Here is a 13,127-nt window from a genome sequence, read left to right on the forward strand (position 1 = left end):
GCATCCTGAGGTCGTGCACGCGCTATATAAATGTAAGTCTTTTATTTGGAATTCTGTATCGAGGTATGATGCATAACTGAGAGTGCTTTGGACTGCTAGAACTCTATTTACTGGGAAGTAGTTAGGCCGAATGAAACTATGCATTGGAATTTAATGATGAGATCCAATAGGCTGGGTTTTCGGTTTTGCTGAAAACGGCAAAATTACCGTTTTCGCTGAGCTACCGTTTTCAGGCCTAATGTTCGGCCTTATGTCTGCGCCCATCGGTAAAGTCGGCATTGCACGAGGATTCGCGGCGCAAGCCACAAGTTTCGGCAACTTTAGCCCCAGGCCGGTAGCGTTGCAAGAGAGGGATGGGGGGGGGGATCAAAAAAAAAAAAAAAAATTGCAAAAAACATTCACAAAGCTCTTACCTGCTAAATTGCTGAAAAATAATTACAGAATAAAAACTTTAACTTACCTTTTTTGCAGGTGTTCATACTTACCGCTGCTGGCAGGGCTGCACCGACAGGTTTGACCCTGTTGGTATTCTGGGCATGGCGGAGAGTTTCGAAAGCACGCCGGTAACACAATCCATGGTGTTGCATGTCGTTTCACGGCGCACCGCTCCGCGGCGGTACATGGAAGCGCCACTGCAAAGAAGTGCCCGAGGATCCCGCTGACCGGGTTTTGGCCGCGGAGGGTGGCGACGAAAACCCGGTCGCAAAGTCAGCAAAAATCCAGCCTAACATGTTTGTCATAATTTGAATCCGGGCTTCAGCCTGAGCTTATGGATATTGTGTGTTGAAGTGTGTTATGGCGAAGATGAGTGTGCGGTATGTTAACTCTCTTGTTTTCCTCTTGTTTGCAGCAAATTCTTCACTGCTGGGCGGGGGTGGAGGTGAGTACTTTGGATTTGATCTTTGAACTGCCTACTTTAGTGGAATAATTTTTCTCTCACATAGCCCGAGGTACAAATTGGGGCAACTTCAACTGTAAAGGAACAGTCATGTAATGGAACCAACCAGTCATACAAAAGGGGGATAAGTGTTTGTGTGTTGTCTTCTTCTTAGGCGGTCCCTCGTATCGAGGATGACTTACTTCCACACCAAAAAGGGATGGCCTGTGTGCTATTGAAGCCCAAATGTTTAAGTCTCTGGACTGTATTAAATACTCATCAACATCATCATCATCATCATTCATTGGAATTTAGAAGGACGAGAGGGAATCTCATAGAAACATAAACTTCTGACGGGATTGGACAGGTTAGATGCAGGAAGAATGTTCCCGGTGTTGGGGAAGTCCAGAACCAGGGGTCACAGTCTAAGGATAAGGGGTAAGCCATTTAGGACCGAGATGAGGAGAAACTTCTTCACTCAGAGAGTGGTGAACCTGTGGAATTCTCCACCTCAGAAAGTTGTGGAGTCCAGTTCGTTGGATCTATTCAAAAGGGGGTTAGATGTGGCCCTTACGGCTAAAGGGATCAAGGGGTATGGAGAGAAAGCACGGGTGGGGTATTGAAGTTGCATGATCAGCCATGATCATATTGAATGTGGGGCAGGCTCGAAGGGCCGAATGGCCTGTTCCTGCACCTATTTTCTATGTTTCTATGAGTCGGTGGGAATGTTGTACTTTATCATGGAGGCTGTTTTTATAATGAAAGGAGCATTGCAGAAAGTGATGCTACAAAGTTCAGTTTCCATAATAGGCACTTTAAGTTAATTCGGGGCCAATTGCTCTTCGTGAGGAAGTTGGCAGATTGGCGGATGCTTTTAAATTCGCAGCTCCGGGTCAGAACAAGCCATCATGAAATGACTGCCTTTCTTTCTCTCTCCTACATTTTTGACATTTTGAAAGTGTGATGGATGTGTGGTCGACACAAGACATTTCTATACGTACTACTGGATCTCCAACGGTGCCACTCAAAATAAATCGGGTCATTTATTGTTTTATAAAGTTTGGAGTGTTTCGTCATTTATAGTCCAATGTATTACTCTGCTGCTAAGGCACAGCTGTGTCCGTTTAAGGTCACACTTCCTCATTGTTCAGTAAACACAGGCTCTGGTCAGTCACAGTTTAAGTTTTGTTCAGTCAGGGAGCTTTGAGGATTGGGAATTGCAATTGGGAAATGTAAGTTTGGGGTTGCAAGTCAGAAGCACCCAGCATTAAAAGACTGCATTTCTTTCCTTTTTAAAAAGTGCGATTCTTGAAGTCACCAGGGCACAGATAATCTGGCTCCTTTGTCATTTCTGTTGCTCTGGGAATGGGTTTCTTTTCAATGCTTTTGTTTTAGCGTGATATCTTCTTCTACTCCTTCTCTTCTTAGGCAGTGCCCCGGAGTCGAGGATGGCTTTCTTCCACATTAAAAATGAGTTCTCAGGTGACTGATGAGTCCAATGCGGGACCTACAGTCTCTGTCACAGGTGGGGCAGACAGTGGTTGAAGGAACGGGTGGGTGGGGGGCTTGGGTTGCCTTGTCCTCCTTCCGCTGTTTGCGCTTGGCTTTAGCTTGCTCCCGGCGAAGAGACTCGAGGTGTTTGGCGCCCTCCTGGATGCTTTTCCTCCACTTTGAGCGGTCTTGGACCAGGGGTTCCCAGGTGTTGGTGGGGATGTTGCACTTTTTCAAGGAGGCTTTGAGGGTGTCCTTGAAGTGTTTTCTCTGCCCACCTGGGGCTCGCTTGCCGTGTCGAAGCTCTGAGCAGAGTGCTTGTTTTGGGAGTCTTGTATCGGGCATGCGGACGATGTGGCCCATCTAACGGAGCTGATCGAACGTGATCAATGCTTCGATGCTGGGGATGTTGGTCTGAGCGAGAACACTGACGTTGGTGCGCCTATCCTGCCAATGGATTTGCACGATCCTGCGGAGGCAGCTTTGGTGGTACTTCTCCAGTGCTTTGAGGTGTCTGCTGTACATAGTTCATGTCTCTGAAACATATAGGAGGGTGGGTATCACGACTGCTCTGTAGACCATGATATAGAAGAGGGGCCTAGATAGACTGGATAGGAAGGACCTGTTTCCCTTGGCAGAGGGTTTAATAATCGGGCATAGATTTAAAGTAATTGGTAGGAGGTTGAGACGGGATTTGAGGAGAACTTTTTTCACTCAGAGTGGTGGGGGTCTGGAACTCACTGCCTGAAAGGGTGGTAGAGGCAGAAACCTTCACCACATTTAAAAAGTGCTTGCATATGCACTTGAAGTGCCAGGGCTACGAACCAAGAGCTGGAAATTGGGATTAGGCTGGGTAGCTCTTTGTTGGCCGGCACAGACAATATGGGCCGAATGGCGGCCTCCTGTGCTGTAAATTTCAAACAGAACTTTGCATGCAGACAAGTGTAATAGACCAAGCCTGCGCTAGATAGCAGACACAGGAAAGACTGGTGCTTTTTGGGAAGTAAACCTCGCATCGCTGCCAACATATCGCACTTGAGCCTTTGTTGCTGAGTTACAGGCGTCACTATTCCCTATGATTTTTTTTCTCCTCTTTTGCACCAGTTGATGACAAGTGTGAAAACTGCACCTTGAGATTCACGGTTTTCACAATCCAGATGTTCTGTTCTGGTCTTTACTGCGCTCGCACATGCTATCTTCGGAGAGACCTGGAGACCTGTTTGCATAATGTGAGCTGCTCCGCTGTAATCTTTAATGTAAGTGGTAAAGCTCTGCTCCGATGCTGGTAGCAGCTGGAGCCAGTTAGTGTATCAGCAAGTCACTCTGAGAATGCATTAAAACACTTGTGACAGTCGGTGACTGTTCAAAACTTGTAACTGTCCCCAAAATGGAAACTCATTGTAAAAGCGCACTCGGTGGGAGACACACCGTTTGACCCACGTGCCGCTTTAGCTTTAACTTTACACGGAGCTTTTGCGAAGAGGCTGCCCTAGGAACCTGAAGCTTCCTCAAAGAAAAAACACCCTCCATGTGGTCTTGCCACCCACCTCCTGTCCCACGTTCCTCCCTCCCTCCTGCAGATTGATTTGGGGAATTTCATTATGTGAAAGGTACAGAATGGACGTATGGTGTCGAGAGAGAAACTGTTTCTTTAAAGGTGGGTGTGGCAATGGGGCTTCCCACTTGAATAAAATGTGTGGAAAAGGAAGAAAGACAGACTTGCATTTATATAGCGCCTTTCAAAGCACTTTACAGCCACTTTTGAAGTGTAGACACTGTTGTGATGTGGGAAACACGGCAGACAATTTGCACACAGCAAGCTCCCACACACAGCAATGTGATAATGACCGAATCATTTGTTTTTGTTATGTTGGTTGGGGAATAAATATTAGCCAGGATACCGGGGATAACTCCCCTGCTCGTCTTCAAAATCGTGCTGTGAGATCTTTTATGTCCACCCAAGAGAGCAGATGGAGCCTCAGTTTTATGTCTCATCTGAAAGACGGCCCCTCCGACAGTGCGACGCTCCCTCAGTACTGCACTGGGAGTGTCAGCCTAGATTTTTGTGCTCAAGTCCCTGAAGTGGGACTTGAACCCACAACCCTCTGAGCCACGGTTGACACATGGACGGTACAGCTAGTGAGAATGATGATGAACCATAGAGGAGGTGAGGAAGATACTAATTTGTTTCTGGAAAACCGCTCACTCAGGATTTTCATTAACATCAGTAAATGTTACTGCTTTATTAATGCTAAAATTCTTTATGGTAGAGAAGATTTGTATTGTCATTCTACAAATATTCCTCATATGCATTAAAGGCATAGATGGGTAATAAATTTATTTTGTGTTTCGAGTTATTGCAATGAATCATAAGCAGATTGTTCAGCTTTTTCTTGCTGACCAGCAAATTAGTTTGACAATGGTTTGATTTATCTGGGAAAGTTATAGCACCTGCGAGTGCTTTCCTCTAGGTTGTATGAAATGTGTGTATGAGTTAGTCAAAGTGCCAGTAAATTAAATGAGATTGTGGCTAATGTTGGCGCACAGTACTTAAAGTTGTCAACAACAACAATAACTTGTATTTATATAGCGCCTTCAGCATAGTGAATCGTCCCAAGGCGCCACAGGAGTATTATAAGACATAAAATTTGATGCCTGGCCACATAAGGAGAAACTAGGGCAGGTGACCAAAAGCTTGGTCAAAGAGATTTGAAGGAGGAACGAGCTGGAGAGGTTTAGGCAGGGAGTTCCAGAGCTTAGGGCCCAGGCAACGGAAGGCACGGCCACCAATGGTATAATCAGGGATGCTCAAGAGGGCAGAATTAGAGGAGAGCAGAGATCTTGGGGGGTGGGGGGGGGGGAGGGGGGTTGTGGGGCTGAAGGAGATTACAGAGATAGGAAGAGGCGAGGGTCATGGAGGGATTTGAAAACAAAGATGAGAATTTTGAAATTGAGGCCGGGAGCCAATGTAGGTCAGCGAGCATAGGGGGTGATGGGTGAGCAGGACTTGGTGCGAGTTAGGACACGGGGCAGCCGAGTTTTGGATCACCTAGTTTACGTAGGGTACAATGTGGGAGACTGGCCAGGAGTGCATTGGAGTAGTGAAGTCTAGAGGTAACAAAGGCACAGATGTCAGAAAAATATTGAGCCATCAGTCAGTTGCATTGAAAAGAAGCAGGTGATTGACATCACTGAAACATTGTGGGAAGTTGCGACCTGTGTGATTAAGCTGCAGACCTTTTGGTAGAGTGAGTAGATAACACTTGCATTGGTATTTGTTCAAGAAGATCACGTCAGAGGGTTGTGAATCTTTTGGAATGGTCTCCCCCAGAGGGCTGTGGATGCTCCTTCGTTACGTATATTCAAGGCTGAGATCGGTAGATTTTTGGACTCGAAGGGAATCAAAAGGATCATGCAGGAAAGTGGAGTTGAGGTCGAAGATCAGCCGTGGTCTCATTGAATGACGGAGCAGGCTCAAGGGGCCATATGGCCTACTCCTGCTCCCAAATTCTACGTTCTTAGCTCTGTAAACATGTCGAATTTCAAATCTTTTGGAGCAGCTGCCTTTACCAATTGTAAAGACAATCCCTCCCCCCAGATCTTTGCAGCTATCCTGCCCTCAGTTCGGAGTTACGATGGTCCAACTTATGAATACGGTTCCTGCTGCTTTCTTTTGTCAGTCTGCTGAGAGATCCAGTGCGACACGGGTTAGAATCTCACTCCTTAGCCAGTGTCCGCTGTCATTTATCTATGACTGACACGCATTCACCCTTTAAGAAGATCAGAGCATCATTGTCAGTGAAGACTGGCCTTCAAACTGCAGCACCCTTATTGTGGGATGGTATAATGAGGCAGTTGTTTCGTGTGACGGGAAAAGCTTATGTCTAGTTTGGCTCTCCACTCGATGGTCTCCTGAGATGCCGAGTGGAGAAATGAGGTGCCTCCCGCAGCAGATCTTAGTGGGCAGGTTGATGCGACGTGTTCCATGGTCTGGGACTCGTGGCCACAGTCGCACTTCGGGTCGTCCCCCTCCTTCCACTTGTGGAGCAGGTGACCGCATCGTCCATGCCCCGCGCCGATTCAGTTGAGCGGCGTCTTCGAGGGAGGTCGATGCCTCTGCTGTTGAGTCAGTGATGAGGTGTTGGTTCTTGATGTCACGGGTGTCCCACGATTCCGTCTGCCTGGATCGTGGGTCGATGCCAGCCCTGTGAATATTGGCTGCTGTTTCCCACAATGGCCGGTGCCATTTTAAGCACTTTCACGTAGGTTTTTCAAGTCTGATTACGTTATTGATTCTGTCTATTTATGTATATAACCACCAGTTCCTTCCTGCTATTCTTGAGGTATTGTTTGTAAGTGATGGGGTGGCAGTGTGTATTTGGCTTCTTTAGATATCAGTGGTGTTGAATTTTGTACCCGTGTGAAGGATGTCCTGTATTGGAGCACCACATCTCAGGCTGGTCATTTGAGCTTGTAACTCGAGTGTCAGTTAATCAGAAAAACTGTGCTCTCACACATACTATGATTGAATTAATATCGGCACACGTGTTATGTTTATATCCAATAGGATAAGAAGTTGCTTATAACTTGGGTTTGGGTTTGTATCAGCTAAATGGACTTTAGAGTCCAAATTTCAGAATTTATGAAAAATTTAAGGATTATCCTTTTATCTCTAGGTGTCTTTAGCAAGGATTGTAAATATGACAAGGCTATAGACTTACTGCGTGCACTAGTGGCAGAACATCAATACAGCACCAGTCTTTGTTTTTACTCCATTGACAGACTCTTTAATTTGGATCCTTTCTACAGTGTGTGTAATTGGATTGTCAATTGTCCTATAGATACTTGAATCTAATACTGACGATGTCAATACCCAGCTCTGACATATTTCATGGTTATACTTAACTTCTAATGCAAGCCGAGACTCCTGGAGTGACATTTGTTAATGAGATTCAGTTGTGCCGGCCAGGTTGTGTTAGCTGTACACACTGCTCTTGCTCAGAAGTTTGCCACGCCACTGCACACATGAGGGATTGGGTACAATTGCGTATGTGTAGCGGTACGAGTTGGATCCTTACTTGCGTGGTGGTGCTTCCGACTCTAGGATAAAGCTCGTGAAATCTGACTGGCATACGTTAGCCTTGAATTTGCGTTTGGAGGCGCGCTTGCATAGTCCGTACGCCTCCGAACCGTGAAATACTTCCGTACTTACCTCCTGGCTCCACAGCCGCGGAAACGTCCCCTTCTCGGGCCTGTAGGCGTAAGCCTGCGTAAAGGCCCACGGATCCTGGGGCGCGTGCGGGACACAAGCGTCCCTGGGATCACACGGGCCTGGTCAACCAATCAAAATGGGAATTCCTATGATGTTTATGGGGATACTATTGGCCTATGGAATCCCCATAAGCATATTAGAAATCCCTAAATCAATAACATAAATAAAAATAAATGTTCCCATGTTCAAAATTAATTAAAGGACCCTTTAATTAAGCCTTTGAAATAAAAAAATGAATTTTTTGAAAAGTAAATGTAAAAATTTATAAGGGCCAAAATTTACCTAAACTAATTTTAAATGTATGTGTATGTTTTAATCAATTAAAAAAAATTATGTTAACATTTATTTTAACGCTTATGCTGGTAATAGAAGGCACTACGCCTGTTTTTATGAGGCTAAGAGTTTTGTGGGCATTCGCTGGGCAAATAGCCCAACTCTACAGCAGCGACAGTGTTACTGTGAGATTTGACAGATCGCAAGTTCCAGGTTTTCATGCATGGCTAAACCCAGAACTTATGGGGCCTTTCAGAAGGCTTCTGACAGCGTACCGTAGTTTCAGGCCTGTTATATTTGGCAGTGCAACACTTTCTGTCTGGTAGAGAGATTGTTAATTGGTAGAGAAGTGTTAATACTTAGCTGGGTGGCGGTGTGAGCTGTGAGGAGGATGCTAAGAGGCTGCAGATTAGACAGATTAGATGAGTGGGCAAATGCATGGCAGATGCAGTATAATGTGGATAAATGAGGTTATCCACCTTGGTGGCAAAAACATGAAGGCAGAATATTATCTGAATTGCGGTAGATTAGGAAAAGGGGAGGTGCAACGAGACCTGGGTGTCATGGTACATCAGTCACTGAAGGTTGGCATGCAGGTGCAGCAGGTGGTGAAGAAGGCAAATAGTATGTTGGCCTTCATAGCTATGGGATTTGAGTATAGGAGCAGGGAGGTCTTGCTGCAGCTGTACAGGGCCTTGGTGAGACCTCACCTGGAATATTGTGTTCAGTTTTGGTCTCCTAATCTGAGGAAGAATATTCTTGCTATTGAGGGAGTGCAGCAAAGGTTCACCAGACTGATGCCTGGGATGGCAGGACTGACATATGAGGAGAGACTGGATCGACTGGGCCTGTATTCATTGGAGTTCAGAAGAATGAGAGGGGATTTCATAGAAACATATAAAATTCTGACGGGACTGGACAGGTTAGATGCAAAAAGAATGTTCCCGATGTTGGGGAGTCCAGAACCAGGGGTCACAGTCTAAGGATAAGGGGTAAGCCATTTAGGACCGAGATGAGGAGAAACTTCTTCACTCAGTGAGTTGTTAACCTGTGGAATTCTCTACCGCAGAAAGTTGTTGATGCCAGTTCGTTAGATATATTCAAGAGGGAGTTAGATATGGCCCTTGCGGCTAAAGGGATCAAGGGGTATGGAGAGAAGGCAGGAAAGGGGTATTGAGGTGAATGATCAGCCATGATCTTATTGAATGGTGGTGCAGGCTCGAAGGGCCGAATGACCTACTCCTATGTTTCTACGTTAGTCCGCCATTACTGTCAGCTTGGTATTTGTGCATCTGAAACAGAATGTTGTGGATTGCAGGTCCACTGTAGGTCTTGAACACTTCATCTACAGGATGCACTGCAGCAACTCGCCAAGGCTTCTTCGGCAGCATGTCCCAAACCCGGAACCTCTACTGCCTAGAAAGACAAGGGTAGCAGGCGCATGGGAACATCACCACCTCCACGTTCCCCTCCAAATCACACACCATCCTGATTTGGAAGCATATTGTCGTTCCTTCATCGTTGCTGGGTCAAAACCCTGGAACTCCCTCCCTAACAGCACTGTGGGAGCACCTTCACCACACGGACTGCAGCGGTTCAAGAAGGCGGCTCACCACCATCTTCTCAAGAGCAATTAGGGATGGGCAGTAAATGCTGGCCTTGCCAGCGATGCCCACATCCCGTAAACGAATTTTAAAAAATCTAAGCTGAAACTTTAGTACCAGTTCTACGGGAGTGCTGCACTGTCAGAGATGCTGTCCTTTGGCTGAGACAATAAACTGAACACTGTCTACCACTACCTATTGGCAATGTCAGCTGTGGCTCAGTGGGTAGCACTGAGTCTGAAGGTTGTGAGTTCAAGTCCCAAACCAGGGACACTGCAGTACTGAGGGAGCACCACACTGTCAAAGGGGCAGTACTGAGGGAGCGCCGCACTGTCGGAGGGGCAGTACTGAGGGAGCACCGCACTGTCGGAGGGGCAGTACTGAGGGAGCACCGCACTGTCGGAGGGGCAGTACTGAGGGAGTGCTGCATTGTCAGAGATGCCGTATTTTGGATGAAATGTTAAATCGAGGTCCCGTCTGCTCTCTCAAGTGGACGTATAAGATTCCATGGCGCTATTTCGAAGAAGAACAAGGGGAGTTATACCCGGTGGCCTGGGGCCAATATTTATCCCTCAATCACCATCACTAAAACAAATTATCTGGTCATTATCACATTGCTGTTTGTTGGAGCTTGCTGTGCGCAAATTGGCTGCCACAACCTTTATGACTCAGAGGCGAGTGTGCTACCCACTGAGTCACAGCTGACACATAGTTATCTTACTCAGGGCAATGAGTTTGCTATGAGAGGGAGTTTTGGGACTGCACGCACTCCTTTGTTGTCGGCAGAGTGGAGGGACCAATCATCTTCAATCGGGTATGGAACGCAGTGTGAGTGGGACAAAAATGAATAGTCCTCAGGAACTCATCTTTAAAAACATTTGGTGTTCGTGCTTTTCTTATTGTCAGTATCCAAATATCCCCAAACGATCATGAAGCTGTCGGATTGTCGTTAAAACCCAACTGGTTCACGAGCGTCTGGTCCCCTTGCACGGTTTGGCCGATATGTGACTTCCATCCGACACCAGTGCGGTTGACTCTTAACTGCCCTTTGAAGTGACTGAGCAAACCACTCCATTATATCAAAAACTCCTACACACAGTTGTTGGAGAAGCAGTTCCACCAGCACCTTCTCAGGCCCACTAGGGAAGGGCAATAAATGCCAAGAAATGCCATATCTCAGGAATAAATTTAATAAAAAAGTGGCATGTAAGTACTTTAGAATGTACTACGCGAAGACTGATCAAGTATATTGTACGGGAGAGAGTAGAGGTGATGTAAAATATATAATGCAGAGATATACAGCTTCGATGGATGTAAAATATACAGAGAATTGACGCATCAGTGTTTGACTTCTGCTCCATTGGTCGGGAGTTCGCAGGGGCTTTGGAGAATACTGCCAGTCGACTTGCCTTGGGGGTCATCCGAAGCTGGTGAATTGGATTCTATCTGAACTAAAGGATGTTCAGATCATAGTTATGGGTTTTAACTACAAGCGGGAGAATCCTACTGAGCCTAAAAGTTACTGAGGAATTTGCCGATCTAAGTGGCACTTAAGATGGATGCTTTGAAGGCTCACACAGTAATCAGAAATGAACAGGCTTCATTTTGATCTTCAGTTGATTCTGTAGAGCGAGTTGTTGCTTTATATGCAATTGTGGAGTGTTAGAATGCCTGGGGAAAACAACGAACATTCTTTTCATCGATATTTGTAAGGCTTTTGACCTTGTATCTTTTGTATGAAGAAAGACAGACTTACATTTATATAGCGCCTGTGATGACCACCAGACGTCTCAAAGTATTTTACAGCCAATGAAGTACTTTTTGGAGTGTAGAGACTGTTGTAATGTGGGAAACATGGCAGCTAATTTGCGCACAGCAACTCCCACAAACAGCATTGTAATATAGATCGGATAAACTGTTTTCGTTATGTTGGCTGAGGGATGAATATTGACCAAGATACCGGGGAACTCCCCTGCTCTTCTTCGAAATAGTGTCATGGGATCTTTTACGTCCACCTGAGAGGGTAGACAGGGCCTCGGTTTAACGGCAACTCCAACAGTGCAGCGCTCCCTCAGCACCGCACTAGAGTGTCAGCTGAGATTTTTGTGCCCAAGTCTCTGGAGTGTAGTGAGCATGAAGAACCTGGAAACTCTGTGGTTCTCACGGGCAAATCTTGGCTTTTATCTACAAAGTGTATTCTGGCTGCAAGCTCTCTGTTAGAGTAGACGGAGACTCACAAAACCCCTCTCACTCTTGAAAGAGAACTGGGGTAGGATTGTCCACCGTCACCCATCCTATTTGATGTCTCCATCAATGATGCGTTGGATGGCATAATGTGAAACAGCCTTGGAATGTCTGCTGAGCATTTCTGTAGAAATGCGGCACTTCTTTTCACGGGTGATATTGCGTTGTTGGAGGACTGACTGGGGATTTAATGTGCTGTAGTCACCATCTTGAGCTTATGGCTATCCAATGGAATATAACAGTGCATGTCCTCAAGTGTGGTATTATACTTTTGCTTGACTCGAGGCTGGAGATCTTGACAATACTGATGAAAGGTATACGGCTCATCTGTCGCAATTGCTTGATTCATAACAATGCTGGGGTGGAGGGTTGGGGTTGGGTTGGGGGACGGGTGAGGGGGTCACAATCCTCCCAGACCACACTAAGAGGAGCAAACGGCACTTTTGTTCTTCATTGACAGTGCAATCCCAATACAGATTACTTAGTGGCTTATGAGATATTTGTTCAAATATCGTGGTTCACAATTCCCAAATTCCCAGACATGGAAACAGAAACATTATCTGCAGCCCACTTATTTACAGTATTACACCATTCAGCTATGCGGCAGTCATGCTGTGCTATGCTCGTTATGTATTTATTACCTCCTAATGATCGAAAAGTCAATTGCAACTTGCATGAACTACTTTATTGTAATATTTTAAACATATCACCATTCCAGAATAAATTGTTTTTGGCTTCACTGTCAGAGTCTTAGGAGGAATGCTGGGCAAATACGTCAAAAAACTGGCCAAAAACTGAATTTCCTCGGGGAGCATGTCCCCAGTATCCAAGGAAATAAATGTTGTGTCTTCAGCGCTCAGTAATATCTAAATCCGCCACTGCAAAAATCGCACGTCTGTGTACTTGATTTATTTCTGTATTACACGTGATGAAACATTGCGAATACCTGCAGCTTATGACCATCTCGCAGCATTCTCAGAGTAATTATTAGTCTCACATGACACAGACGGGGCCTTTGGGTTTTGGTTTTCACAGAGAAATGGACTGAATTGTGAAATGTGATTTCCAAAATACAAGCCCAAAATTCTACTTCGAAAGTACTATCCCTCATCGGAGTCCCATATTCAGAGCCATTCGGAATTGGCAAGTTTTGCAAGTATTCTCGGTTGACTTGTATGGCTACATCCCAGGTGGGTCCATGAAAATGCAGCTGGGGCAGGAGTATGCTGACTGTAGAAATTGTCAGGGGTTAGCTGGAATGCTGCCTTTTAATTCATGGAGCCGAGTACAAAATCTTCCGTAACCCAGGATGGAAAATCTCATCAGATTGAACAAATTAATCCTGCCCTTCAGAGTTGAAGAGGCA

General features: G+C 45.7%; 1 protein-coding gene across 1 annotated transcript in view; it reads left to right on the top strand.

Moving 5' to 3' along the window:
- LOC139239429 (ADP-ribose glycohydrolase MACROD1-like) overlaps positions 1-13,127 on the top strand; it is a 1,029,639-nt gene that overhangs the window by 315,540 nt on the left and 700,972 nt on the right. The window contains exon 4 of the mRNA XM_070868158.1: positions 851-880. Coding sequence (XP_070724259.1) covers positions 851-880 — 30 coding nt within the window. The remainder of the gene's footprint in view (positions 1-850; positions 881-13,127) is intronic.

This window comes from Pristiophorus japonicus, chromosome 27 (genome assembly GCF_044704955.1).
Source record: "Pristiophorus japonicus isolate sPriJap1 chromosome 27, sPriJap1.hap1, whole genome shotgun sequence".
Classification (NCBI taxonomy): domain Eukaryota; kingdom Metazoa; phylum Chordata; class Chondrichthyes; family Pristiophoridae; genus Pristiophorus; species Pristiophorus japonicus.